The 27,294-nt window shown below is 56.0% G+C and overlaps 4 protein-coding genes across 9 annotated transcripts; 2 read left to right on the top strand and 2 right to left on the bottom strand.

Annotated features, from left to right (window-relative positions):
• Positions 1-3,718: 3,718 nt before the first annotated feature.
• Positions 3,719-12,909, bottom strand: CYB5B (cytochrome b5 type B). Its single transcript, XM_082770007.1, has 5 exons — positions 12,704-12,909; positions 7,459-7,587; positions 6,915-6,941; positions 5,103-5,134; positions 3,719-4,123 (listed from the first exon to the last, which is right to left on the bottom strand). The coding sequence occupies exons 1-5, from the start codon at positions 12,854-12,856 to the stop codon at positions 4,033-4,035; spliced, it is 432 nt and encodes a 143-aa protein (XP_082626133.1). The 5' UTR covers positions 12,857-12,909; the 3' UTR covers positions 3,719-4,032.
• A 1,491-nt stretch (positions 12,910-14,400) lies between these two features.
• TERF2 (telomeric repeat binding factor 2) lies at positions 14,401-21,685 on the top strand. 5 transcript variants are annotated; one of them, XM_082769985.1, is made up of 10 exons: positions 14,404-14,578; positions 15,023-15,118; positions 15,266-15,396; positions 15,677-15,763; positions 16,104-16,250; positions 16,625-16,998; positions 17,185-17,589; positions 18,995-19,080; positions 19,778-19,830; positions 20,695-21,685. In XM_082769985.1, the coding sequence occupies exons 1-10, from the start codon at positions 14,431-14,433 to the stop codon at positions 20,851-20,853; spliced, it is 1,686 nt and encodes a 561-aa protein (XP_082626111.1). In that variant the 5' UTR covers positions 14,404-14,430; the 3' UTR covers positions 20,854-21,685. The 5 variants fall into 5 exon arrangements, with proteins under 5 accessions (XP_082626113.1, XP_082626111.1, XP_082626114.1 ...); XM_082769988.1 differs by having other exon boundaries at positions 14,407-14,578; positions 17,341-17,589; XM_082769986.1 differs by having other exon boundaries at positions 14,407-14,578; positions 17,185-17,568.
• Positions 21,686-22,452: 767 nt separating this feature from the next.
• TMED6 (transmembrane p24 trafficking protein 6) lies at positions 22,453-25,313 on the top strand. 2 transcript variants are annotated; one of them, XM_082769991.1, is made up of 5 exons: positions 22,453-22,837; positions 22,978-23,209; positions 24,274-24,400; positions 24,565-24,716; positions 24,934-25,313. In XM_082769991.1, exons 2-5 carry the CDS (start codon positions 23,009-23,011, stop codon positions 25,156-25,158), a joined length of 705 nt encoding a protein of 234 aa, XP_082626117.1. In that variant the 5' UTR covers positions 22,453-22,837; positions 22,978-23,008; the 3' UTR covers positions 25,159-25,313. The 2 variants fall into 2 exon arrangements, with proteins under 2 accessions (XP_082626117.1, XP_082626116.1); XM_082769990.1 differs by having other exon boundaries at positions 22,453-23,209.
• A 340-nt stretch (positions 25,314-25,653) lies between these two features.
• NIP7 (nucleolar pre-rRNA processing protein NIP7) lies at positions 25,654-27,292 on the bottom strand. Its single transcript, XM_082769955.1, has 5 exons — positions 27,179-27,292; positions 26,488-26,574; positions 26,259-26,397; positions 26,043-26,183; positions 25,654-25,960 (listed from the first exon to the last, which is right to left on the bottom strand). The coding sequence occupies exons 1-5, from the start codon at positions 27,232-27,234 to the stop codon at positions 25,841-25,843; spliced, it is 543 nt and encodes a 180-aa protein (XP_082626081.1). The 5' UTR covers positions 27,235-27,292; the 3' UTR covers positions 25,654-25,840.
• Between the last annotated feature and the right edge of the window lie 2 nt (positions 27,293-27,294).

Here is a 27,294-nt window from a genome sequence, read left to right as displayed (position 1 = left end):
GTTCTCCTTGCTCCCGGGATGCCCCAGCCGGCTGCTGCCTCCTTGAAGCTGCTGCAGCTCCCGTGAAAGCTACAATGAGGCAAATTTGTTAGAGCTCGATTCTGCTGACAGCTGTGGGAGGGGAAGGTATACTCCTCCAGAAGGATGCGTGGCGATGAAAGCTGCATTTCACAGCCGCTGTTTCATTTTTCCACTGAAAACCACCCTCCCATGCAGGTGGTGACGATGGTCTGGGCTGCCAGAGCCAAGGGTCTGGTGGCACCAGGAGAAATCTGCTGCCCAGGCCGTGGCCCAGAGCACGGGAGGCTGCTCCCCTGCACAGGAACAGACTTCAGGTTCTTATCTGGCAGAATTTGCTTCCATAGCTTCTTTGCTGCTCGCTTATCACACTTCCTGAGCAGGTGACTGGAACTTATCAGGATTACAGATGGGGCTCTCCCTGCGCCCCTGCTGCGATTATAAAAAGTGCCATTATTATCGTGACAGCATTAAACATTGTGCCGAATCAGCAGCTGCTGACCGGAGAGCTCACAAAACTGGGAAAGCCAGAGAGTGCTCAGCCACGTCAATGCGCCGCGGCTCCCTGAGATCTTCCGGACAAGTGAGCAAGTTCAGAGCAGAAGGAGAACGACTGCACGACGTTTGTCAGCTGTGAGGTTGAAAACGATCCATGTTTAGATCACTACGGAATGGATTCTGCAGAAAATCCATTTTACCCCTCAAAATCTGGGCTGCACGGCTCGCTGCTCCCTGACGCACCTTGCGCCATGCCGGGCTCTGGGCGAGCCCTTTGGCAGCGGCTGCTCAGCTGGTGCCATCCGAGGGCTCCTTCCTCCGACAGGAAGACAAATCCCACGTCTGCAATAGCTCAACATTTTCTCAGCTTTAACTCATTATTAGTTATAAGCAGAACAATTGGCACAACCAAATGCTCCTTTCCCTGGGCTAGGTAGTGCTGCAGCTCCCTCCCTCCGACGCGGTGCTGCTGCCACCGGTGTCCCTGTCCCCACAGCCTGCAGCGGCTGCAGAGCACTGGAGAACTCTGTGCATTATTCTCCCCAAGTCCTTCCCTTTATCAGCTAATTCCAGCAAAACCAGGCTGTATTTGGAGCTCCCAGCTCTGCCCTGCGTGCCCTCGAGCCGGTGAGCAGCGACGCTCCGTACTGTGCAGGAATTGGGGTTTGGGAAGGGGCAGCACCCCCAGCGCTGAGCTCCGCAGGTGTTCCTGCAGTGGCTGACAACACACGCTGCCTCCGTACTCGTGTCTGCACTTCTCCACCTCTCAACCTCTCCTCGGAGACACCTGAAGGAGCCCTCACCACACGCCCAGCTCCCATCCCAGGAACTTTCCTGGCAGGGCCGGAGCCGAGGCAGCACCAGCTGTGCAGGAGTTCCGTGCCAGGACAAAGCCTTGGAAGCCTCCTTCTTTAATCCTCAGATGAAACGGGTAAACAACTTTGTTAAAGCCTCCTTTGTGCCCGGAGTGCTTTCCCCCCCACTGGACCCATCGCTTGGAGGAAAGTGGGGAGGATGGGGGCTGCTCCCTGGGCAGCATGCGGGGCCAGCGGGTCCCGTGCTCCTGCATCCTTCAGCCCGGCCCCACTCCGTCCCCAGAGCCCAGGAGGGAGCTGCAGAGCAGTAATGCTGACACCAGGCCACTGCTCCGAGCCTGGACATTTCACAGAAGGCCTCAACGCAGCTCCTGCAAACAGTAAAATGATGCCCATGGAGAATCCAAACTCGTGAGCACCATCCCAGGGGCCCCTTTCCTCAGGCCAGCCTCGGGTTCCTAAAAGCAACCCATCCGACTGCTGCAGAGGGCTCTGGGCTCCCCTGAACTCACCCCTCCAGAACAAAGAAACATTTGAAAAGCAGCCCTTCCTGATCAAAAGCCCCACGCCAAAGTTTCTATTCCACATGCAAGCACTTCCACACTATGATTTTGTAACCTTTTCTTCGATAAGCTACACCGAGCTCAACTCCCTCGCCATAATGCTTTCCAGACTTTTAATCATTTACGTGGCTTTTCTAGGGATTTGTAAAAGCCAAAGGCATTTGGTGTACGGCACAGCCACAGTGTTAGTTCACTGCAACAGCAACACCAAATGCACACGAGAGCTCCCGCAGGAGGAGCATGCTCCACCTTCACCCCGTGGCACCCCGATGCGATGCTGCCTGCACACTCCCCAGGACACAGCGCGGATCCCACACGTCCCAGGACGCAGCCCTGCAGCAAACGTGCCGATAGCCCCGACAGCCTGGTGCCAGCAGCTCACCCTCAGCACAGCCTGCTCCGTGCGGTGACTGTCCCTTTTCACTGTTAAAGCCGATCTCTCCCTTCTCACTTTGTCCTCATGTCTTTGTTTGTGTTAATTCTGTTAAATCAAGCAACAGACCTTGCGGGATCAATTCCAAAGCCTTTCAAAAACCCAAGCAGCTCAACTGATCTTGGATATAAAAATCTCACGTTAGGCTGTTGAGATCTATTTTCCATAGACTGATTGACTGCCCCACTGCTTGCTTTAAGACCTGTACGACTATGTGGCCTGTCACCTTTATCCTTTAAAAATATACCTAAATGGAATTTATCAGACCTTTCCCACTGTTTTTTCCTTGGCTCAAATTTATACTCTTGCTCTGCTCTCGTTAGGATAGAATAAACAGACATCAGAACATTTTTAAAAGGTGGAGTGTAACTCCAAGTGAGAAACTCTTCTGAGCAGCCTTCCAAGGAGCACGGCAATTTCATGAAAGAGAGAAGCAAGAAAACCACAACCGACAGGAGGTTTTCACAGCCGGGACCGCAGCACATTGCTTCCCTTTTGCTGCAGTTCAGAAAGCCGATATGCTTTGGACTAGGAACCGGCGTCAGACCACTGCAGGGTATCGGACACCACAGGATGAGTTTCCTTTTGTTAGCAGATCCTGAAACCACAGAGCAGCGTGCTGGAAGAGCTGCAGACATCCGTGCCTCACAACACACGAGGCGTACCTGACCTCTCCTGCGTGCTGCTGGAGGCTGGCTGCAGGACACCCAAAAAGAGAAGAAAGGAGAATCGTCCTCCCCTATTCCAAGACAAAAACAGCACTATGCACAAATCCCAACTGGATTTCTTTTCGCTTTTTATTTAGGAAGAAGAGGCAGGATTTATTTCTTTTGTGTTTGTTTTTTTTTTTTTTTTTCCCCCCATCTGGTGCAAATTCACAGGCAGTAAGAACGAGTTTTGTATCCAACACATGTGTTGGATCAAGACCCCAGGGAGAAAAAAAATCTCCCTTTCAAGAAGCCACATGTCAGTTCCCATTTCTGGCGTTGCCACACGCAGCACAAAAGCACCCAGACAAACCAGAATCCAAGGCAAAAATTGTTTCACAGAATATACATGTTAAAGGGACAAGTACAAACATTACAAAATGAACAGAATCACTTTTAAAATACTTATATTTGTTTAACCGTTAAAAACAGACAGAAAGAGGTAGCAAAGCTAACAATTTCCTGCTGTTCCAATTAGTGTAGCCTGCATGCACTTGGAAAGTTACAGTGGAACCGAATCTCTCAAAATCTTTTCTGGAAAGGACTGTAGACAACTCGCAGTTTATTTCTGACAATGCTACGTGAAGTACTGAGGCAAATCCACAGGCTCACTAGCAGCTGTTTCACGTTGTCTGGCTTAACAAAAAGGCATCGAAAGAAAAAGGTTATCTGCGATTTACTTCAGAGAGCGAGAGAGAGAGAGAGAGAGAGAGCACAAGCACGCACACGCCGGGGAGACCACACACACGTAACAGAATAACAGGATGCTGGGCCTGCCCTGCCCCAGCCAGAGGAAGTCATGGAAGGGCCGCGGGTCCCCAAGTTCGGGCAGACGGTTTGGTATCAGCTTGGTCCCATGGATATCAACACCACTTGACAAACCCAAAGCTAAAAGCGAGGCATGAAAGGCGGAGGGAACTGGAATCCCGCGTGCTGCATGCATGCACTCTCTCTCACACATGCTCTTTCAGGCTTTCTGAGGTCCCAGCAAGGTGAGCTCACGACGATCTCCCTTCCAGCATGTAATAGCGATACATCAAACCTATGACCAGTGCTCCGAAGATGGGGATTAGCCATGTTGACCAGAAGCTATGGGGAGGGGAAAACAACAACAAAAAAAAGACACCACCCATGGACAACATAAAAGAGAAGAAAGTATCAAGTTAATAAATCATTCGAGATGTTCGACACTCGCTACACGTCTGTTTTCCCCCAGGGAGCTCTTGAGACCCATCTCCCACCAGCTCGCAGAGCACAGTCCTGTGCTCAGTGCTCTCCTGTTCCCTGCGAGAGGCCCCTGTGACTGCAAGGATGGCTTGGTTGCTTATAAAATAGCAGCTGGGTTGCTGAACTTTCCAGCCTGGCACATACAGAAACCAATTGGGGTTTTCTGTTGTTGTTTTTTCTTTTCTTAAATAAGCCAGACTGTAATTTGTGCTATACAAACAGCTGCGTTGACTCAAGCATGGAAATTGCTACAGCTATCCCACAATAAATCATCCTCGCGCATAAACCTGAGGCCACAGGCTCACCTTCAGCAGCCTCCTTAGCAACAAATAAATTAAAAGCTAAAGACTTCTGCATCGGCTGTGAAAGACCAGGAACCTCTTCTGGTTGTGAGCACTGCTGCATTTTCAACTAAGCTGTGCTGGTCGCGGTAAGACCTTCCGAAAACCCACACATGGCTGCGTTGCATCATGCCTGGCCTGCAGCGACCACCCAAATAACCACTGCAGTGAAAAGGGAGCGCAGCCAGCGTTGTGTAATACGAACACGTGGGCCAGAGGATTCGAGCTGCACTGCACCAGGACGCCTGCTCTGCCCTGCGAGGAGCTGGGGACCTCTCACTGCCTCCACCGAGGGAGGTGCACGCCCTGGCAGCTGACTCGGTGCGATGCAGTTGGGCAGCTTCTTTTGGAGCACCTGCTTGCAGGCAGCACAGCGCAGGAACAGCCTGTGGGGTTTTTTCCTGCCCATTAGTGTTGGTCTGCAGTTCTGTGAACGGAGACTCCCAGCCCCTCAACCTCTTACTTTATTTATTTATTGTTACGATTACTTTGTACGATACCTTGCCTGGCCGGAGGATGTCACATTTTGATCCTGAAAGAAGAAAGAGGGAGTTAGCAGGGCAAAAAAGAACCATCACACATGTGGTGCTAATAAAGGAGACTGCAAGACCGGACATGTGCTTACAAACAGAGGAAAAACAACACTCCCCCTCCTTTCCCAAACATCCTCTCCATCACGGGCACGGCTGTTTCTGGGGGCGTTTGCCTTCCTCCGAACCTCCACATTATTTCATCAGCCCAATCCCTCCCACCTTCAGCTTCACACTGGCACTTTAACCTCTCTCAAAATATGGTCTTGCTCATCGCCTTGCAAACTGGTCCGTCCATTTCATACGATACGGACGACGACTGATGATCTGAGGCAGATAATTGTTTCCCCATGATCACTTCCCCAAAGCCTTCTGTCCACATCCCCATTTGCTGTCCTACTGCCTGGCCACCGAAGCATAAAACCGTGAAGGTTCATGGTTTTCAATTCTTCCTTTGCCTACAACCTGCTTCCAAACTTTCGTATTTAATTTTTCATAGAACTCGGAGCATTTAAGTACGTTTCCCAACCAACTGAAATTCTTATTTAATTTTTATCAACTCTGCAGCCTCTTCCTCAATCACTGTTGCTGCTCTGCAGTATCTACCAGCCAAAAAAGTCACCTTTCCTGCCCCTCCTAAACAGTATTACCTCCACTCCTTGGGCATCTTAGCACTTTCTTTTCTGCCACAGTACCTTCAGTGGCTGTTAAACATTGACATTTATCCATAGGGAGTTACCTCTAGGCTGAATTCTAAGAGTATAACGTCACTACTTTAAAAAAAAAAATAATAAAAAAAAAAAACTAAATAGGGGGATCCGCATTACTGATTTCTATCTCTTGCTGCTGACTTTATATTTCGGACTAGCTTAAAAACAGATGTTGCACACTAGAAAAACCTCAGCTGTACATAAACCACTGAACTTTACACACTGAACAATACATTTGAAGGTGAATGTACGCAGAATCACGCAGCCCCACTTTATAACTAAGATTTGCCTTTATCTATCCCAAGTGGCTCTTTCTATGGCTGGCTATAACAAGCAAACACTCCCAAGGGCTTCAGTTACTGCTCTCTGTTGACAGCTTCCTTATTGATTCCCGGTGCTCTGCGAGTGGCCCTGCTTCGAGCGACAGCTAAATGAAAGCGCTGTTGAAGGCAGAGCTGTGCCTGGTCCAAGCCTTCGAGCCAGGCAAGAAGAGAAGCCAGTTGCAAGGCACATGTTTACCTCTCAAACTGCATTCTATTTATTACCATTTCCCTCTCCCCATCCGTTTCAAAGGCATTTCTGCAACCCTGGGTCCCGTTCTAATCCAGGAGTACCTGACTTTTAACCAACACCGCTGATTTCTAGGGCAGTTAACAGAGAATTCTTGTTCTGCAGCCAGCCCCGTGGTGGCTGTCTGCTGGCTCGGATGGAACAACACGAACAGTTCAGTGACCAGGACACAGCAAGTACTGCAAAAAACGCTCTGTGGCTTGCGGTGTAGAAATAGCATCGCTGATGTCGGGGAAGAGAGGGCACAAAAAAACACTTCAAGTTTCACCAAGGTGCCTGCCAAGCTTCTGAACAACAACAAGAAAAAATAAAAATAAAAAAGGAATAATTTGCCTAGGAGATCTATTCCTTATGGACTCTGTAAACATAAAGCCACAAGCTCCATAAGGAAAAAAAGAAAGCAAAATAAAAGGTGTTTGAAGACTTCTTTGTTCGTTTTGTGAACATAAAATAGTTTCCTCAGCATTAAATGAAATGGGATAGTAAAACACTAACAGCTTACCTTAGAACCTTCCTTTTTACGATCATGCTGTCAAAGGGAAAAAAAAGAAGAAAGAAAAAGATAAGCGAAACCCAAAGTCATTATGCGGGAATTGTTCTGTACACAGTCCTCACCACACGGCCAATTGCCTGGACTCGTTTTCAAAGCAGGCGGACCTACAACACCAAAAAGCACCGACTTTGCAGCAGGCAGGAACCCGGTGTGTGCCGTGCCCCTGTGATCTCTCCCCCTCCTGAGTTCTAAATCTTAAGGCAAGGGGAAGTTGTGGTCTCACCAGCTAAGGAAGGCATGGGTTAGATGAGCTGCCTTAAGTGCCATGGATTTAACCGTAGGGAGAAATCTGTTCTAAATGGCGGAAAGAGAAGACTGAGCTGGTTTTGTTTCCTCAGCAGAGGCCTTCTTTCCTCATTAGAAATCCTGGCCGATACAGAGACTGGGTAAAAACTGATCTTGGTGTGCGTTTACTGGGTTGCAAAAAGGAGAATCACGATTTGTCCACCCCATCCCATGTCTGACAGGGCTGTCCCACCCAGCGGGGCCTTACCGGGTGGACCTCCCCGATGTAGTACTGCTTGAGCATCTCCCGGGCATCCGTGGAATGCCCGACGTCTTCAAAGCTCTCCGTGGCATCTTTACCAGCTTGCTCGAGCAGGACCTCTTCTCCACCTGGGTGCTGCAAGAGAAGACTTCAGGTGAGTGAGCAGATGGGTTCCAAAGAGCCTGGGCAGCCCTTCGAGCCCTTTGCAGGCGTTATGGATGTCTCAGGATGATCAGTCAGAGCTACCAGAGACCCAACTGCCCAACCTCCCTCCTTCAGGGCACAGAAAGTGGTGTGTGCTGCACAGCCTGGGAAATGCTTTGCATAAAACAGAAATCCTTCCAACGAGGCAAAACCCAACTTATAAATGGAAGCCCAGCTTTGAACCACACAGCCAAGCCATCTTTTCTTGATTCTGCAACTGATTTGGGCAAGAAAATAACACGGGAGGTGTATCCTCACGTGGCTTTTCATGGGCTTCACTGCACGAATCAGACTCACTTGCAGAGGAGCCCCTCCTGTGTGACAACCCCACTGCCAGCAAAGCACGAGAGATCGCTGCCTTCATCGAGACCAGCAGAAGAAATGATGTTCTGCTTCTTCAGATACTGCAAAACCCAGCAGTATTTGGCAGACAGCCTCTCTCTGCACACAGCTGTACTACGAGGAGTGGAGGAGCACAAAGCAGAAGCACATCACGTTTTCTAGTGGCCTAAGAAGCCACAACCATAATGAATGCTGGATAGAGCCCAGTGCTGGTGGAGATACAACCACTCAACAACCACAGGAGAAAGCACAAAAGAACCAACAGAACACGCTGCTGCTCGACATCACGTTCTGCTTTCAGGAATCCCAAAGTGTTAACAACAGAAGTCTCTCCCCACTGACACCGGTGTTGCTGCGGGGAGCAGACGGCCACGGGCAGCCCGAGCAGCCTTGCAGTTCCCCAAAATACCTGGAGCAATTCTCTGCTCCTTCACGGGCCGGGCTCTCCCCCAGCATGTCAATACCAGGATTCCCGGAACAGCCTGGCAATAGGAGGCACTGAGCACGAGGCCAGCAAAGTGCAATCTCTTTACGGTGTGTATGGGAACAAACAGTTCAGTTTGAGCTCCCAGCTAATCCAGTTAAACCAATAAAGCGATCAGGCTGCGGAGCGCACACCGGGACCAGCCCCGTTCTGCAGGGCAGCAGGCAGCAAGCACGAGACTCGCTGCTCGAGCAGAGGGGACGTGCTCACTGCTGCCCGAGATTCCTCTGACAGCTACAAGCCTGGGACTGGAGAAGAGATGTCAGGCTACACCTCAGATCAAAGGACTGAAGCACCTGTCTTTCTCTGTAATATCCTCTCCTTCCCACAGACACAGACCGGTTGTCATCGCCCCTCTTCCTCCAGCTCGTTTGTTTTTGCTGCCAGAAGTTGAAATGTTCTCACTGGGCTCTCACCCTCACACCAAAACTCCTCGTGTGGACACCAAAGCAGCCCGGCTGTGTCCTGCAGGGAGGTGCTGCCAGCTCTGCAAGCCCACATCACAGCTCTTCATTCTGAGTAGACCCCTGCACTGTCCAGGCGTGCAACATCTTCGAGGCGGCACTTTCCCAGCAGCCACGAAGGGCAAAGTCTCAGCCCAGCAGGCAGCAGGGTAGCACTCCAGTTGTGAGGTCGCCTTCGCAGTGACCCCAAGCCAGGCTCTGCTCTGCTGCCTCTTCTCCTGCTAGGGCTGCTTTGATCTCCGAGGGAGTCAGGCAGGGACTGCCCCGGCAGAAATCCAACCCAGCAGAAGAGGAGAGGAGGCGATGTCCTGCTGGCAGCCACCAACAAGCTCCCTACAGCCGCGGGTGCCTGTCCCTGTTCCCGCAGGCAGCAGCACCCCCAGCTCACCTCGCCACCCCTCGGCTCACGCTTTGGGGCCTGGCTGCAGCAGGAGGGTGCTGTACTTGTTCTGTGCAACAGACACAGGCAGTAATTCAATCTTCAGCTACTTTATAAGCACGCTCACAAAGATCCACAGAAATCAGGGGAAGAAGGGCTGACCATTTACTTTAAGCCCTCTGCAGGAAGTCCTTAGGGACGGCTCCTCAGAAATCTCATTTCACGTGCAAAAACGTCAGAACTCAGATTTTGAAGAGATAACCTTGACTTCCTACCCAGCCATCCTCAAAGGGCCGACAAAACCCTGCAGTAACAGGGCACACGGAGCGGCTCTCGGCTTCCAGGGGCAGCCACTCACTGCACGCCCAAGGGATGAGAAAAACAGCAAAGTACAAGAGAGAAGAATGTGAAATTTTACTGCTCTTTATGTGTTTGCTCTGAAGCTTTGCTAAACCCAGAAGTAAGAATTACTTACTCGTGTACGATCATCCTTAATTGTAATCTCCAAGCCAAAAGAAAAAAATAATAAAAAAAAAATATCAAAAAGCTTGTGGGACGTTGTGTTTCTGAAAGGACTCTTTAGTCTAGACAGCCACAGCTGCAGCCAGACAGCTCCTACCTTGCCGTACCCGCGCACATGTATAAATAGTCTGGTTCCACAAGAAGTCATTCACCCTGCCACAAAGCTTCCAAAAGCCACAGCTCCTGCAGAAAAACATGAGAACTGCGAGAAGCGCAGCGAGCTCCGAAAACGAAATGTACTTCCAGAGGAAATAAGGGCTGAGGTGAAGCCTTCCTCCTCCTGGACAGGAACGGACACGAGCAAACAGGGACCAGAGAGGTGGGCCCGAGCGCCAGCACGCAGGGATCCCCCTCGACATCAGCACCAGGACCAGACAAGGACGAGCACCCAGACACACGGCGCTCATCCAGCACACGTCCTTCAGGGCTCGTTGGATGACACAGAACGGGCTTCCCTGAGAGCTCTGCAGCTCTGCAAGTCAGCATGAGCAAAACCAGGTCTCTGCCATCCCTCCTCCTCCTGCCGCACGGAGCTCTGGCTGCAGACACACCCGAGCACGCAGGAATTAAACGCAGAAAGACAAAGGAAGATATTCGATATCGTTTTCCTCCTGCTGGTGCAACATGCAGGTAAGAATTTAAAACCTTGCTGCCTCCTTGGTGTGAGCGACCATCTGACACCTCCCTGTCTGTCCCACTTTACTTTCAGCTCAGATGAAAAGTCTCACATCTAAGTTGTGGTGGGCTCACAACCCAGTGATGTTCTGAAGCAACACACATCCCAACACTTCTGTGCACACGGAGGTGGATCAAATCCCTCTGTCACAGGAAAGCTGGTGAAAATCAGAGCACTACAGCTGGTGCACAGGTGGAAAGCCACAGCTGGTAGCAGCGATGTGCTGAGGGCACGTGTGAGCAGCACCAGCCCTCACAGACCTGCCCGGGAGACTTGACTGCCTTCCTCCTGTTCCTTGCTGATCACTCACAGCTCCCTGCCGAGCCAGCCCTTCTTGCTCCAGCAAGTCTGCACTTGCTTTCCTAGCCTGCTGCCAACAGGAGCAATGATGTGGATGCCAGCGGTCCGGTTACCCAGATTTGGAAGAAAATGAAACAATTCCTATAAGGCTGCCTCAGATTTCAGGTAATCCCACCTCCCTTCAGGCACTTGCAGGCTCTCTGGAGCACGCCACCTCTCACAAACGCTGAGATTTTGGTTGCTGTCTCTGCATTCTCCGTTCTGTTCATGCCCGCATAATTCCGGAGACTTTTGCTATGTGCCAAACGTCTTCACTTGGTGCCTCTCACACAGGAAATGGCCAACTGCACACTGGCAGTTTAAACCCCCCTGTATTTCAGGGAACACCCAGGTTTTGGGGCGGCTGGCTAACAGCTGCCTGCTGCTCCCAGCCCGCAGGGACACGCAGCAATATTCGGCAGCCTTTCAGCAGCGAGGCTTCCTAGAGATAACGCGGTCACTCCAAGGCAGCTCCAGTGGAATTCGGCAATCCTGTTCAAATAACCCATGGCCAAAGGCCAGGAAAGGCAACAACCAGACGCTGCTTCAGTGACTACACGGGACCAGGGGGAAATACTCCCCGCTGAAACCCTGAGAGCTGCAGTGACAACTCAGAGCTCTAAGGCAGCACGGTTTATCAGGCAACTGTAACCTTTAAACAAGGCAAACATTCCTGGTTCTGATCAGCCACACATTGCTCTGCTGTCACCGCACTGATTGCAGGGGGGTAGCAGATATAAAGCACATTTCTGCCGATAAATCAGGCCTTGATCTGTGCTCACAAACTGCACCACGTCGGCGAGGGGTGCACACAGCAGACTGCTGTGCTAGCCATGCTGCCAGTTACCAGCGCAGCCTTCCTGCTTCCCTTCCCTAACCCAGGTAAATCTTTATGCCATAAAGCCAGAAATGAGATAAAGGGCTGCCCAGGTGCCATCCTACACAGACACTGCTGAGGCGAAGGCTGGGACCAGCACGCGGCAGCCATGCTTGGAAACACGGCGTCATTCACACCACGGGCCTGGGGGCAAACACCTCAGAAATGGGATTTGTGAAGAAGAAAGGCTTTGAAGATTTTTCTGCCTCTTAAGTCTGAAAAACAATGAGCAGTGGCTGTAACGGAACACTGAGGCAAGGTGAGACAAAGCACGCACTTCTTTTCTGTCTTCCTCTGACTCTACCTAACCTTCTTGCATCTGTGACATCCTTTGGCAAGGATGGGCTGCTCCCGTTGCGTGAAGAAACACCATTTCTTTGTTTTGAAATGAGCTCCAGCCAGCCTCCTTGACGTCCCCGGGTTCTTGTGCTCAGCAGTCAGACGCAGGCAGGCACGAAGGCTCTCAGAAGCTTGTGGACCAGCAAACGCTCTTCAAAATATTCAAAAACTCAAGCAGAGCTGGCTGTCCCCACAGCTCTCAAGGATTTGGCAGGCGCTGGATGTCCACTTTGGGCTACTGCTGGGGAACCCAAGCACCGGAGGGGGCGTGCATATAAAGGGGCAGGCAGCTTCTGAGCAACCCTCCTGTACCAGGGGGAAACTCCTGGTGTTGTGCAGACCCCTGGCCAGGGATCCGAGTGGGATCACCGTGCCTGTAGCCGCGTTTAGCTGCTTCCCAAGCTGGAGTCCTGCCCAGCAGGACCCCCCCCTTCCCCACCCGGCTGCCAGCCCCCCAGCAGCGGCTGTGTCCGCCCCCACTGCCGTGCTGGCAGCCCGCAGGCCCCTCCAGGCCCCGCCAGGCCCCTCCAGGCCCCGCCAGGCCCCGCCAGGCCCCGGGGCGGCCTCCTCAGAGCCCCGCCAGGCCCCGGCCCCGCTCCCTGAGGCCCCGGCCCCGGCCCCGCACCTCCTCCAGGAAGCGGGTGACGTCGTACACGCGGCCGTGGATGACGAGCCAGGCCTCGCGGCTGCAGTTTCGCCTCGCCACCTCCTGCAGGGTGAACACCGGCCCCGCCGCCGCCGCCTCGCCGCCGCCCTCCGCCCGCTTCCCGGCCTCCATGCTGGCCGCCGGCAGCTTCGCGCAGCGCGGGGGATTGGCCCGCCGCGGCCGCCGTAGCCGCGCGGTTGGCTGACCGGCCAATGAGGAGCGAGCGGGCGAGGCGGTGGGGTGACTCCAGGCACACGAAACGACCAATGGGAAGGGCGCGGGGAGAGGCGCGGGCCAATAGCGAGCGGCGAGAGGGAGGGGGCGGGACGCGTGAGGGCGTGCGCGGCGGGCGGGGTGAGGGCAGAGTAAGGGCAGGGCTGCTCGCTGCAGCTGGCGCGCGGCGCGTTTGTACTCGATAAAACCCCAAATAAACGCCAAATAAACGCTTTTGTGCCCCTTCCTCTGCACTTTCCCTGCTGGGGGGGTTTCTCCACGTATTGTGCAGGGCAATCCCGGTATCCTACCCCCCAGCTCCCGTTTCTGCTGTGATAAACGCTCCATTCCCGCTCCTCCGCGGCTGCCCCACGCAGCGCCCCGTGCTCAGACACAGCCCGGCGGCCCCCTGACCGCGGGCAGGCTTCCCGGGCAGCTCAGCAGCACAAACAGCAGTGGCGGCAGCAAACACCGCCCGTGTGCATTCATCAAGGGGCAGGATCCAGGCGCTGCTCCTCACCATCAGCATCCAACAGGAGCCAGCTCGCACGCTGCGACCCGGGAGATGGGAGTGTGCGGTGACCAGGATGCCCCTTGTCCTTTCCCTGTTTTGTTTTCCGCTGAAACTTGGGCAGGGCAGAGCCACGAGACCGCAGCAACGTGTGGGCCCTGTTCCATTAAATGTTTTCTTTCATCCGTAATCACTTCATCGAAAGCCATAAATCAGCCAGCTATGACCAAAAAGCACAAACGTGACTGTAATTTGTGCCTTCCTGCCCGGTGTTTCTTTTGGCACGCACAACACCAAACCTTTTCCTGAAGGGGAACTGATGGTGGACATTCCTCGCCCACCGCCTGCTCCCACAGCCCCCGTTTCCTTTCCATTCCTCGCAGAGGATTCAGAGCCCAACAAGGGGCCGCAGTTCTGTGCAGTTCTGTGCTCACTCCGGGAAGCATCTCACGGGGCAGCGTGTGTCACGGGCACAGCAGGCACCAAACTTCTCAGAAACCACAGAGATTTCTCATCAGGAGAGCAGAGGCCGTGCCGTGCAGGGAAGCGACCTCGTGCTCCTGCTGGGCCTGCTTGGGCTCTCCTTGGGCCGGGGAGGACGGTGAGGCTCGGGACTCCCGGCCTCGCTGCCCGCCCTTATGTGCTGTGACAGAAACACAGCAACCCCGCGATGGGCACGGCACCCGCACGGCTCCTCCATCCCGAGCCACGACGGAACAGGCCCCAGACCAGGCCCAGGCCCCGGCCCAGGCCCCGGCCCCCCCCGGAGGCCCCGGAGCGGGGGGAGGCCGCCAGAGGGCGGCAGCGCGGCCGCGGGGCACGCTGGGAGTTGTAGGCACAGCGAATGAGGGGTGTGCCGCGGGGCACGCCGGGAGTCATAGGCACAGCGGGGGGGGACGCCGCGAGGCACGCCGGGAGTTGTAGGCGCAGCGGCGGGGCTCTGTCGCTATTTCCGGTGTGTCCGCGGTCCGTTTCCGGCGCGATGGCGGGCGAGCGGGAGCGGGGCGCTGGCGGGCGGCGGGAGAAGGCGATGAACCGCTGGGTGCTGCAGTTCTATTTCCACCAGGCCGTGGCGGCCTACCGCGCCGGAAGGAACCGCGACTTCCGGCAACTGCGCGACGTCATGCAAGGTACGCCGGGACGGCGGGCGGGACGGCGGGAGGCCAGGCCAGGCCGCGACCACGCTGCCGGTCACACCGCCCGGTAACGGCCCCAGTTCTACCTCCCGGCAGCCGCCCCCCCCCGTAACACACACACGCACACACACCGGTAACCCCCCCCCCCCCCCCCTCCCCTGCTAACACCTCCCGGTAACACCTCCCGGTAACACCACCCCTCCCGGTAATCCCCCCTCCACCCCCTCGTTAACTCTCCTCCGGTAATACTCCCCCGATAACAGCCCCCCCTCACCTCAATAACAGCCCCCCCGGTAACCTGTCTCCTCGGTAACACCTCCCGGTAACACCCCCCCTCGCGGTAACACCCCCCCGTTAACTTTCCTCCGGTAACCCCCGCCCCCCCCCCCCCCGGTAACAGCCCCCCAGTGACCCCCCGCCCCCTGTCTCACCCCCCAGCGCTGCTGGTGCGGCCCCTGGACAAGCAGCCGCCCGTGGTGCAGCTGCTGCGTGTGATGCAGTTCCTGTCCCGCATCGAGGAAGGCGAGAACCTAGGTGGGTCGCTCGGCGCCAGGACGGGCTCTGCAGCACCCCTGGGAGCACCTCTGGCAGCCCGGCAGCCTCCCCTCCTCCGCCGTAGCTGTAACGTCGCTCAGACTGAGCGCGTCTGTGTCCATTCAACAATCTGTGCCTTCTCTCTAGAGTGCAGCTTCGACAGAGAGATGGATCTCACTCCCCTGGAGTCGGCAATGGGCATCCTGCAGCTGTTTCAGAAAGAATTCAGCATCCCTGAGAAGAAGGTGGAACCTGTCCAGAGAATGCTGAAGGAGGCTGTAAGACTTCTGGCTTGTTTAATAGGTTCTCTGCTCGCTCTTGGCTCAGTTGTGCTCTCAAACAAACGGCAGTAGGAGTTGGCAGCACTAATGGACCAGGGTAGCAGTGAGTGGGCTGCAAACGTGTCCTGGTGTCACAGCAGAGCTTGGTTCTTCACGTGAGCCAGCACTAAGCTAAGACCCACGTGCCCTGGCTGATTATTACATGTGTTTTCCTAAAACTGGTTAATTGTATGGCTAAAGCAGTGTAACAGAGAAACTGATGCTTTTTCTTCCGCAGGCCGTTATCATTTGCATCAGGAACAGAGAGTTTGACAAAGCTTCATTAATTTTAAAGAGGCACATGGGGAAGGATCCCAGGATCCAGGTGAGCCCCCATCTGACTGTAAGGTGGGTGAGGACCTCAGGTACGTCCTACGGGATGTCACGGGGCTTCTGACTCCCGTTGCAGGCCTAAAAGGCTTCCCTGAGAAGCCAGCCTCTGGGGTAAATGAGAGTGGGGGGGGATGAAATGGAAGGGGTCCTCAAAAGGTGAATCCTCAGGCTGGGTCTCCTGGGCCTGCAGCCTGTTCCCAGACTCGTGGCAGTGTAAACGAGCGGGGCGCACAGGGTGGCCGAAGGGCTCTGATCTTTGCCCAGAGCCAAGCTCCCGAAGCTCTCATTTACCCCCCTGGTAACTGTGCAGAATGTTCTTGCCTTTTCTCTAGAAAAAGAAGGCAGAGTTGCAGGCCATCATCCGGGAGAAGAACCACGCTCATCCCACGATCAGAGACTTCTCCTACAAGGACTTCCAGCAGGACATGTTCCAGTTCATGAAGACCTACGTGGACAGCTCGGAGCCGGTGCTGGTGACGGTGCGTGTCTGCTCCTGCGGGGCGCTGCCGTGGGAGGGAGGTCGGGGGGAGCTGACGCTTCCTTTCCCGTGGGACAGGGAAATCCAGGGGCTGGGCCTGTCCCTGCCTTCACTGCAGTCGTGAGTTGCAGAGTTCAGACACCTCGTTAACAATGGGTTAAACCCAAAGTACTGAACGCTGTCAGTTCCTACAAGGTTTGTACAGCTGAGCCCGTTTTTCAAACCACATTGCAGGCTCTAATTGGCAGACGTGAACTCTGTGCCTAGTGCCTAGCTGCAAGTAACGGCTTAAAATGCCTTAGGGAGAAGGTAAAAGCTGAATGGTGCTGTGGGGAGTCACTGTTGTAATGATTACCTGCTTTTTCCCTGTTGAAGATGATGAAGACTTTGAATTCAGAACGTGCTGAAGAACCAAAACACTCATTGGCAGCTCCTAGATCTGCGAGTGGGGCCAAGGACAAGGCAGCAGCTCCCAAGCCCGTAGGAATGGAACAGGAGCCGGCAGGAGCTCCAAAGCCTGCAGAAACTGCAGAAGACACGGTGGTACCTCCCAGCCCTGCGGAGAGGGCAGAGGGCCCAGCAGGAGCTCTTGAGCCCATGGAAGCAAGCGGTTGCCCTGCAGCAGCTCCTGAGCACATAATAGCGGCGGTTAAGAACCTGGAAGACGTTTCAGAACGTATGGAAATATCCGAGCAGCCAGCGGCAGCAGCTCCAGAGCTTGCAGAAATGCCTTCCAGGGACTCAGAAAGGTGGGCAGAGAAATCTGGGGGGTGTTGGTGAGTGGGAGGGCTGGGAGTGCCCTCAGCAGACGTTAGCACCCTGGGGTCTGGGTGAGTTGTTGAGGGTCACAGCAGAGGAGAAAAGCCTGACGTCAGCGATGTCGGAGCCGTTGCGGTGAGACGTCTACAAGCTGCTCAGTTCTGTTTATTTTGTAGGCAGCCGCCTGGAACTGTAACCACGTATGGGATTTCTGTTCTGAGAGAAGCTTTCAAGATCCTGTCAGACTCCCGGGACGCAGATGCTCTCTTCACCAAACTGGATGAAACAGACTTTTCTTTCCCCAAGCAACTGTCTCCTTCTGTATCCCACAGAAACAAGAGACGGAAGGAAGAGGAAAATCAAGATTCTGAGATCTCAGACCCTCCTGAGATTCCCCATAAGGTCAAACGCTTGACCATAAGTAAACTTGTCATGGATGACGACAGCCACAGCAACGAGTCGAGTGGAAGCCCAGACTCTTCCCAGGAGCCAGTTGTATCTTCTGCCTCTAAATCCGCTCAGAAATTGCCCAACCAGCATGAGTCTACCGAAAGTGCCAAGTACGGAGCCCGTCTCTTATGGTATAGCCTAATTGCACCCAGCATTCTGACTTGCAGCTGCCTTTAGTGAAGCGAACGGCAAAAACCTTGAATTCAGGATGCCCGTAGTGCCCATCCTTGCCCACTAGCGTATGTGGAGCTAGGTGAAGTAAGCTGTCCTTAGGGCTCTTTGTTCGTGTACTGGAGGTGAGAAACTCCCCCAGCTTCGCAGGCAGCGAGTCGCTTGGTGCAGTCAGTGCTGGTGGCAATCCCGGCAGGCACAGCTGGGTCACCGCCCCCCTGAGAGCACAGCGCTGAGCTCGTGCTCTTTTTCCTGAAAGCTCTGCTGGATAAGAACCCCCTCGTTGCAGCTCTCCTCTTAGCTTGTAGCTGAAGCGACTGTGCTGTAGGTGGTAGGGGTGTTTGAGGGCTTTCATTTGTATAAGGGTTTCCTACAGAAAACAGCAAAGTACGCTTACTGGCAGAGGTCTGAAATTCATACTGCTAAGAGACTTCAGGAAAAAATTAGTATTTCCCTTGGCAAGTTGTGGAGAGGCGTAGCAGGGCTCAGGGCTTCCTGCTCCCGTTGCTGTTCTCTGGCTAGTGAGGGTGTGCAGCAGGCAGCAGTAACGCTCGGATCCCCAGCAGCAAAGCTGGGAGGCTTGCGTGGAGGTAGCTGGAAGTGCTCAGAAAGGAGAAACGCCTTCCCCTGATCTTCTGGATGAAGAGTTCAGAACCTGAGGTTTGGCTTTGAAGGGAGAGCAGTGCAGATCGTGGTGTGCTGTGGAGCTTGGCCTCGCAGGCGGGTTGCCCTGCTCTGAGGCACAGGGGAGGAGTGGCTGCAGGCAGAGCTGCGGCGCGCGCTGGTGTGGCAGTGTGAGACCTCCCGTGCTCTGTGCTGCTCGGCACTGAGCTTGTCAGAGATGTCCCTGAGAGGAGATGACCCCACAGGCACCTCGTCCACGTCTAGGCTCATCTGGGAATTTCCACTTTCCCATTTCAAAGACTTGCAAGTGGCAGTGCTTTCTCTCTCCGTGTTTTTTTTTTGTTGTTGTGGCTGGGTTTCGTTGGTTTGTTTTGGTACCCTGCAGCTCCCTAGGACAGGTCTTTATTTTGAGCCGTCGGTGATGGCCTGGGCCGCGCGGTGTGAGCTTGCTTGCTGTGTTTGCCAACACCTGGTCGCTTGTTCTCGGAAACGCTGGTCACAGAGTACAGGCTGCTGCTCGTGGCTGGGTGCGTGGCGTGCGCCGTCTTTCTGCAGGGGCTCCTACCTCGTCCCCACGCCGAGGGGAGTGGAGGGGGCGCCTGCCTTGTTCCTTGCTTCCTGGGACGCTTCTCTGCCCTGCATGCTGACTGCGAGCTTGCCTGCTGTGCTGCTGCTGGCCCTGCACCCCGCCCCCAAACTGCTTCTGGCTGGTAGCTGACGTAAATGCTTGCCTGCTTTCAGGTCCGGCGAAGGAAAGTGGAGCAGTTTATACGCTGAAGAACAAAAGGACAGCTGGAGTGATGAGGACGAGCTCTTCTCAGATGCGGGTAGGTACAGAGCTGCTGTCACAGGTGCTAATTGAGGCTAATCCTGGCTTTGTGGCGTGTTGGTGGGGCTGTGCTACCCTCTGTGTGGGTTTTGAAACCAGAAATTGTAGGAGCCCAACAAAATGGCCAGATAGCCAACGCTGAGGCACTGGGTTTCTGTACCTCTAACCTGAAACGAGTGCCAGGAACACGTTCAGGTTTCAGACTAATAATGCTTAAACTACAGGGTGTAAATGCTGGCAGTACAGCTTCTTCCCTGTTCGTGCTTTTACTGCCATGAAGTAAGGGTTAAGTTTACCTCTATCAGCCAGATTGGTTTTCCAGTCCAGTTACCTTTCCTCAAAGATGCACAGTTCAGCTGGCACTGCTGGTGAGAAGGGGTGGGCTTGGTTCCAGGCCGCCTAATTCCAGCCTCAGCATATGGCGTGGCTGCATCCTGGATGGTTGCCCCTGTTCTTGACATATTGGCTAGTTCAAAACAAAGCAGATCTTACTGGGAGGCTTCCCATAAAGCAACTGGGGCTTGAAACGGGCTGCAGAGAAGTGAGGGACAAAGGAATTTGTTTTTATTGCCTGTCATGGGACGCTCTTATTGTAGGCTAACTGCAGAGTTCAGCAGTTAAGCCAAAGGCAGTCTCCTGGGAGCGTCTGTGCCCTGAGCTGTTGTGAAATGTAACCCTCCTGTCTTGTTTTCCAGCACAACTTGAGCAAAATGGCCACAACTCTGGAGTCAATGGTTCCAAGAAACAGGTAATGTGGAGCCCTTAAATCCTTCCTGTAAGGTCTGAAATGAGAACGTGTCTTGACAGAGGAGCAAACTGTCAGTGATCTGCACTGCGTGTTGGTGAGGGGGCTCTGGTGCAGTTCAGCGCAGCAGGGCAAGCTGCTGCCCTGCTTCAAACCAAGCCCAGATTCGTGCTGAGGCTGGTGCTGCAGTGCCTGGGCTCTGTCAGCCTTGTGCAGATCTTCACATTCCTCAAGCTGGTTTGAGTTTCAGTGCTAAAGCAGCCTGGTTTGGTAGCTGGCTAGAGCTGTGTGCCTCCCACGTGCCAGGCATTGGGTGTTGGAGCAAAGTCCCTTTTCCTTCCCGTGTGCCCCTCAGAAGTAGGCTCGCTGTGCCTGCTGTCACCTTCCAGGAGCTTCCAGGAGCTTCCAGGCCTTACCTGGAGGTGATGTCAGCTGGCTGCTGTGCTGCCCCACGCAGTGCAGCGCCTCGTTCCCCGTGACTGCTTTCTGCAGGTCTTGATTTGCCTCCCATACAGAAACCAGGGGACCTGCAGAGCTGAACTTGCAGTTCTAGCACTAAATCCGTGCTGCTGTGAGGGAGTCATTCCTCGATTGTGTGATCAGCAGTATGTTTGGGAAGCACAGCTATTGAGCTTGTGCTGGAGCTCGGTGATTCTCAGCTAGAAATGAGAGCACATCTGCAATGAGGCAATTTTTGGGTGTTGCATGTGCTGTCAGAACAGCTCTGCCCTTCTTCCATGTCCCTAGCACAGGTGATGAGGCACAGCTAACCCCTAGGAAGGAAATTCAGTGCAGTCCCAGCAAAATGCAGCTCCTTCCTGCAGCTGCACGTCACTCACAGAACGCTGCTTGCCTGCTCTTTTGTAGAAATGGACGGCGCAGGAAAGTGAGTGGATCAAAGCTGGAGTGAAGAAGTACGGAGAAGGGAGGTGGAAGTCCATCTGCCAGAAATACCCCTTCCAGAACCGCACGTCGGTGATGATCAAGGATCGCTGGCGGACCATGAAAAGGCTGGGGATGCTCTGAAGCTGGGGGCCACGGGATCTTCAGTGCAGAACTGGTTTTGGTTTTTTTTTTGGTTTTGTTTTGCTTTGAAAGATTGACCAGAGCAATAGCAGCAGTGAGGCTGCAGTGCTCTTCCTGATGCACAGCAGCTTTGGGATTTTGGCTTTTGGTACCAGAGACTGCTGCAGCAGATAGAACCATGTGTGGCAAGAACCGAAGAGTCTTGTTTCTTGAGTTGTAGGTAGCAGGTTTAGGTCTTCTGCGGCTGGTAGAACCTGCACAGCTTGACTGTGGGTGCTGGGACATGGCCTGTGTCAGGACTTCCTTCACCTGACAGCTGCAGCCTTTGCAGAATGAGTACCAGCCTGATGGGCTGCTGAAAGGAGTTCTCTGTTCAGATACTGTCAAGTGACAGGAGAATTTTATCAGTGGCTATTAGTGTTGTAATTTGTCTAACTGTTGGAATTTTGTTTTCGTCTCTCCCTTGTGGGAGAGGCAGCACAGCCCCAAAGCTTCTGGGCTGGGGAGCTGTAGGCAAGGTGAGTTACTGTTCTACTCACACAGCTCTTTGCTTTGTAAATGTCTAGTCTGCAAGCGAGAATCTCTCTGCTTCCTGAGGCGTTAACGACATCTTTTACAGTACTTTAAATGTTGATTTTTTCCATGTAAAACAGGCCAGTGTTTAATGACCTAGATCCTCTCTTACCGGCGTGTCTCCTTCCTGGTAACATCCTCCGTGTGCGGTTCCTGCACACACGTGAGCTCTGAGCGCTGTTCCTTGCCGTCAGGGCCCTGGGCTGGAGTCCAGGTCTGAATGGTCTTCTGTAAAATAAAGTTCCTTTCCTGTTGAGTACCGGAGTCTCACTGTGTGAGCTTGTGCTGCCCCGAGGGGAGCGGGGCGGTTTGGGGCACCGGCTGCTCGCTGGGCCCTGGGCGTGTGCAGCCCCAGAAGTGGGGGGTTCCCAGTCTGCTTCCTGCGAGTGGTGCACCAGCAGCTGTGTGGGGTGGAACAGGGATGCCCTGAGGGTGCAAAGTGAGGCATGGACACGAAGCATCACCTGGGCTGAGCTTCCCTTGAAGTCAAAGGGCAGAGGGGCAGGCGTGTCCTAAAAGCAACCCCTGCTGGCTCCGGGTGAAGCCTCAGTGAAACGGCAGCTCCAGAAGAGTTGGGGAAGCCCGGGGAAGCTTCTCACTCTTCTTGTTATTCTTCTGATTACCCTGTGCTGTTTTCACGTAGCACTGGAGCTTTTTCCTGCACTGCCAGCTGAGGTGCGGGCAGCTCTGCTGCCTGAAAGCCCAACAGCTCTGCACGGACTTGTGAGGTGCCACAGGGATGGTGGCCGTGTGCCAGCGTGGCAGATGGAACCTGCGGCAGCTACGAGGTTGGCTCTGCAGAGACAAAATCAGCAGCACGGACTAAGCTGTGGGTGGCTTCGTGGCCATGTTCCTTTGGAGCTGGTGCTGGGTAGGTTTCTGTTTGGAAACACCTGCTTGTCCCTGCCCTTCGGCAGCTGCTGGCACGAGCTTCCCCCGTCAGCTGGTGGTGGCTGTGCGTTTCCCTGCCCTGCAGCTCCTTGTAGGGCTCACTCCAGGCTTGGTGAGAAGAAACAGGCACTGAGTGAGGAATTGAGCACTGGGTGAGGAATCGCCAGTGTGAGGAAGAGCTTCCAGCGTGCCCAGGAGGAAGAAGACAAGGCGGGGGCAGAGCATTTTCTCCATGTCCTCTCCCCTCCCCTGCTCTGGGCTCCTGCCCCAGGCAAACACCCGGAGTGCCAGAGGAGAGCAGTGGGGGAGCAGCGTGCCCTGCTCAGCTGCGCAGGGCTCTGGGTGCTTCTTGGAGTGAAACGTTTGTGCTGAAGCACCTCGCCCACAAGGACTGGGGCTCTGCAAGAGGCGCGAGGCTGGCTGGGGACAGGAGGAGCAGCGCCGTGCGCCAGGAGCTGCTGCTGGTGACCGTGGTGCATCCTCGCAGCATCCCTCATCCTCAGCAGGAGGGTTCAGCCGGGTGAGCTCTGGTGTGGAAGCAGCAGCCTGACCCCGCCGTGCACGGGGAGCACCTCGAGGAGCGGATCCTGCTCCGTGCTGCTGCCAGGTGACAGCGGGGAGCGAGCGGCAGCGCAGGCGCCGTTAATGATTACCCCCCAGGCTCCCTGCTCCTGCCCCGGCTGCAGGCAGCATGCTGCTGCTGCTGGCTCTCCTGCTCCTGCTGCTGGGCCCTGCCGGGTGCCCCAGGACCGAGCCCCTGAGCGGCTCCAGCGACGAGCCCCTGTTCCGTGGTGCGGATCGCTACGACTTCGCCGTCATCGTCCCCGCCGGCACCTCCGAGTGCTTCTGGCAGTTTGCACACCAGAGCGGCAACTTCTTCTTCAGCTACGAGGTGAGAGCTGCGGGATGGGCTCTGCGAGCCTGTAAGACTGCTAACGGGGTTGGGAACGGGGTGCCGGGTCAGTCCCACAGCCCCTCCATGGCCAGCTGGCGGGTCCTGCGGAGGGCACTTCTCCCCCTGCCTGCTCCTGCAGCCAGGCTGGCACCAGGAAGGAAGGAAGGGAGGACGGGGACCTTACCTCGCAGGGTGACAGCCACGTGCCGGCTGAGCTCCAGATGTGCTGGCCTCGGGGCAGGGGTGGTTTGTCCTGCGTGGGGAATGGCTGCTCTTACGGACTGAGACTTCTTTTTTTTGAGGCAGTTTTGTTCTCATTGTCATTTTTTTTTTCCTCAAATACCTGCTCTAAAATCCTAAGTAGGTGCAGAGCAAGTAGGTGCTGAGTGCTCCAGCTGTGGTGCCTGTGTACCCCGAGGGAGCTCAGGTTTACGAGCAGCTGGCTCTTCGGGAGCACTGCCCTTGCAGGAGACCTCGGCTTTCCTCGGAGCGCTGAAGGTCCCCGCACAGCCACATCTCCTTGCCCTGTGCCTGGTCTCCTTCCCACAATGGAAACTCCAGCCCTTTTATCTCCTGTTTACACTGCCCTGGCTGAAGGGGAGCGGGGCAGAGCCAGCACCCTGTGCCAGGCAGGGACTTAGCACGAGCCCAGCTTTGTCCCCAAACGTGTGCTCACCCAGCCCAGAGCGCAGGCACCAGTGGCTGTGGGCAGCAGGAGCTGTGCCAGGAGCTGCTCTGTGGGGCTGATGGTGCGCGTGGAGCCTTGCTGGCAAACACCTGGGACCCACAGCAACACTAGGGTTAAATTTCTCAGTGCCACGCCTTTGGCTTTTGTTTTTCTCGTCATTTTGTGTAGCTGTCAGCTCACACAGGCATTTTTGTTCCTCACCTTGGGGCACAGCCGGCACCCTCATTTCCCCAGCAATGGCCCTGCTGGGCTCCTGCCCTGCTCACTCCACTGCCTGCTTCTCTGGGCACACAAACACCCTTAGGCAGCGCCCTGTGGGGTGAGGACGGGATCCCCAGGGGGCAGGGCACTGTTTGCTATCCCCTGCCTGCAGGTCCAGCGGGCGACAGGCTTCGCCAACAGCAGGATCATCCTGGCCACAGCGAGCGACCCCAACGGCTTCCAGATCGGCGCTTCCCAGGACGCACGAGGACAGATCAACTTTCCCACCAGGGAGACAGGTCCCCGCTGCTCTGGTCCCCCCCAGGGCTGACAGAGGGGCAGGGGGCTGCTGCCTGTGGTCTGGGGGCTGTGAGCTCCCCGAGCACCCTCCCTGCAGCGTTGGCTTGAAGCAGCTGCAGTTCTTTCCACCCAGGGAACAAAACCCCCCTGCTTCTCCCTGCAGGTTTCTACCAGCTGTGCCTGGACAACCAGCACAACCACTTCGGCTTCATGCAGGTGTACCTCAACTTTGGGGTCTACTACGACAGCTTCAACGAGGAGAGGGAGCAGCCAGAAGAGAGGAGGCAGCTGAACGACACCTTGGAGGCCATCGGGGTAAGTGCCACTGCCAGCACAGAGTGCTGTGAAGCAGCACGTGGCAGGCAGACCCCAAACGGGCTGGAAATAACGCAACCAGGCTGCCTGGGAGTGGAGGATCCCAGCAGTGCTCAGCTTTGGCCATTGGGATCCAGGTTGGGTGGTAGCGAGGGGGCTGGTTACGGGAGCCCCCTGCGGCAGCGCCTCCTCTCCCCTCCCGCTGCGCTGCCTGCAGGTCAGCATTCGCAAGCTGCAGCTCCACATCTTCCACATGTGGCGCTTCTACAACTTCGCCCGGATGAGGAAAGGGGCCGACTCCTTCCTGCTCGAGTCCAACTACCACTACGTCAACTGCTGGTCGATGGCGCAGAGCTGCGTCATCGTCCTCTCGGGGGTGCTGCAGCTTTACTTCTTGAAGCGTCTCTTCAACGTGCAGGGCTCCAGCAAGCCCAGGTGCTGACAGCACCCGCAGCACCGGCACCGAGCTGCATCAGCCCCTCCTGCTGCGGGCAGAGCGGGGAGAGAGCCTGGATCCTGCGCTGGGGGGGGAAGCAGAGCTCACCCAGCCTTACCTCAAATCACCTCTTAAATAAAATGAACGAAACACCCTTGGTATCTGTACAGTGTTTTTTTGTGTCTACCAGCCTTCAGGCAGTGCCTCAACCTGCCTTTTTTGGTGATAAACCCAATAAAAAAAGGCTTCTAACATGTTTGCTATGGTGAGGAATGGGGGAGCACTGGCTGCTCTCCCTCTGTACCAGCTGGGGGTGAGCCCTGCCCTGCAGGCAGCAGCCTGCTCCCTTCCTCCATCCCTCCCGTAACAGAGCCATCAATTTATGACAGCTCAGCCTCCAGGAGGGCTGCCCCTGCTCTGGCTTCATCTCCTTAGCCTCCCGCAGTGCTGTGCTGCTTGGGGCAGGCATCAAGGCTGAGAACTGACACGAGACAACAGCGCTTTGGGGAAGGAACGGGTTTTATGCAACCGCAGCACCAGCTCTGGTGCCTCCTCACACACATGGGGGCAGCAGCCACCTCCTGCCCGGGGTGAGCTCCTGGCTGTGCCACACGCTGCTGCCACGCAGGGGGCAGGACGAGTCCGTGCTGCCCAGAAACGCTCCCGGCTCCCGAGTGCCCGCGCTCCCCTAGGTCAGCGTGTCCTCGCTCCGCACGTACTCCCCCACGTCGGCCTGGTGGAACACCACGATCGCCATGGGGTCCACCTTCCGGCAGTCCTGCGTCGACTTGGCGGCTACCCCAAACCCCTGGGGAAGACAAAAAGAGAGAGAAAAGGGAGGTTCCTGCGGCCTGGCTCCCATGCCTGGCAGCAGGAGGCGTGGGGCTCACCAGCGGGACGTCGGCCATGGAGTACACCACCACGCCCTGGTACTGCGCCGTGTTCTCCGTGATGCGGCCCAGGCCCGACTTCAGCACGTGGTTGCCGTAGAGGAAGGACTGCTCGGAGCCAGGCTTCACCCACACCTTGTACTGCGAGAGAGGCACCGCACTGAGCACCGGGGGGGGTGCTGAGGGGCCGAGCCGGCCGGGGGAGCGTGCCCCTACCTTGGCGTAGGGCGCGAGGAAATCCAGCGCCGTGACGTTGAGCCGGAACTTCTGCGTTTTGGTGAATTTGCCGAAACAGGTGCCCAGCGCCACCAGGCTGCCCCGGGGGATGCTGGCCGCCCCCTTCAGCAGCTTCTCGCTGCGGGGACAGGGACACACGCGGGGCTGAGGGGGCGGCGAGGCGGCAGGGACGGGACGGACCCCCCCCCGGCCGCGGCCCCCGGCTCACCTGACGTAGTAGACGCGGTCGCGGTGCAGGCGGAAGCAGTAGGTGCCGTCGGGGCGCTCCACCAGCAGCTGGATGTTCTCACCGATGCTGCGGGGCGGGCAGCGTCCGTGGACACCGGCCCAGACCCGGTCCTGGTCCCGATGTGCCCCCCAAGGATCCCCCCCAAGGCCCTCGCCCCCATCCCAGTGCCCTCGCCTGGTCCCGGTGCCCCAACCCCGGTGCCCCCCGGTACCCTCCCGGTGCCTCCCCCACAGTGACCCCGTCCCGGTGCCCCCCTCCCCTCCCCCGGTAAGCCTCATCCCGGTGCCTCCCCTCCCCCGGTGCCCCTCCCCATCCCGGTAGCCCCCCCTCGGTTCTCCCCGGTGCTCCCCCTCCCCGCTACCCCCTCTCGGTGTCCCATCCGTCCCAGTGCCTCACCCCCCTCCGGTAACCCCCATCCCGGTGCCGCCCCCAGTACCTCCTGTCCCGGTACTCCCCACGGTGCGCCCCCCGCTCCCGGTACCCTCCCGGTCCCAGCACCCGTCCCCGTCCCGGTAACCCCCTCATTCCCGGTAGAACCCCTCAGTCCCGGTACCCGGCCCCGGTCCCGTTACCCCCGGTCCCGTTATCCCCAGTCCCGGTACCCCACATCCTGGTCCCGGTGCCCTCCCCGGTCCCGGTGCCCCCCGTCCCGGTTCCGGTTCCCGCTCACTATCTCCCGAGCTTCTCGAACACCGCCCGTGTCTCCGCCTCGGTGAGCGGCCTCATCTCCCCGCGCGGCGCACGCGGGGCCGAGCCGGAAGCGGAACCGGCGGGGCCGGAAGCGGA

The sequence above is a fragment of the Aythya marila genome (genome assembly GCF_965140915.1).
Source record: "Aythya marila genome assembly, chromosome: 12".
Classification (NCBI taxonomy): Eukaryota; Metazoa; Chordata; class Aves; order Anseriformes; family Anatidae; genus Aythya; species Aythya marila.
The sequence above is the reverse complement of the archived record's forward strand: the minus strand, read 5'-3'. Positions and strand labels throughout refer to the sequence as shown.

Coding starts and splice junctions, on each gene's coding strand:
- TMED6 (XM_082769991.1), top strand. CDS start 23,009: ATGCTGCTGCTGCTGGCTCTCCTGCTCCTGCTGCTGGGCCCTGCCGGG. Junction 24,401..24,564: donor CTTTCCCACCAGGGAGACAG/GTCCCCGCTGCT, acceptor TTCTCCCTGCAG/GTTTCTACCAGCTGTGCCTG. Junction 24,717..24,933: donor ACACCTTGGAGGCCATCGGG/GTAAGTGCCACT, acceptor CGCTGCCTGCAG/GTCAGCATTCGCAAGCTGCA.
- NIP7 (XM_082769955.1), bottom strand. CDS start 27,234: ATGAGGCCGCTCACCGAGGCGGAGACACGGGCGGTGTTCGAGAAGCTC. Junction 26,184..26,258: donor TCCTCGCGCCCTACGCCAAG/GTAGGGGCACGC, acceptor CCTCTCTCGCAG/TACAAGGTGTGGGTGAAGCC. Junction 25,961..26,042: donor CCATGGCCGACGTCCCGCTG/GTGAGCCCCACG, acceptor TGTCTTCCCCAG/GGGTTTGGGGTAGCCGCCAA.
- CYB5B (XM_082770007.1), bottom strand. CDS start 12,856: ATGGAGGCCGGGAAGCGGGCGGAGGGCGGCGGCGAGGCGGCGGCGGCG. Junction 6,942..7,458: donor ACATCGGGGAGGTCCACCCG/GTAAGGCCCCGC, acceptor TCCCTTTGACAG/CATGATCGTAAAAAGGAAGG. Junction 4,124..5,102: donor ACATCCTCCGGCCAGGCAAG/GTATCGTACAAA, acceptor CCCTCCCCATAG/CTTCTGGTCAACATGGCTAA.
- TERF2 (XM_082769985.1), top strand. CDS start 14,431: ATGGCGGGCGAGCGGGAGCGGGGCGCTGGCGGGCGGCGGGAGAAGGCG. Junction 15,119..15,265: donor CGAGGAAGGCGAGAACCTAG/GTGGGTCGCTCG, acceptor CCTTCTCTCTAG/AGTGCAGCTTCGACAGAGAG. Junction 16,251..16,624: donor CGGAGCCGGTGCTGGTGACG/GTGCGTGTCTGC, acceptor TCCCTGTTGAAG/ATGATGAAGACTTTGAATTC.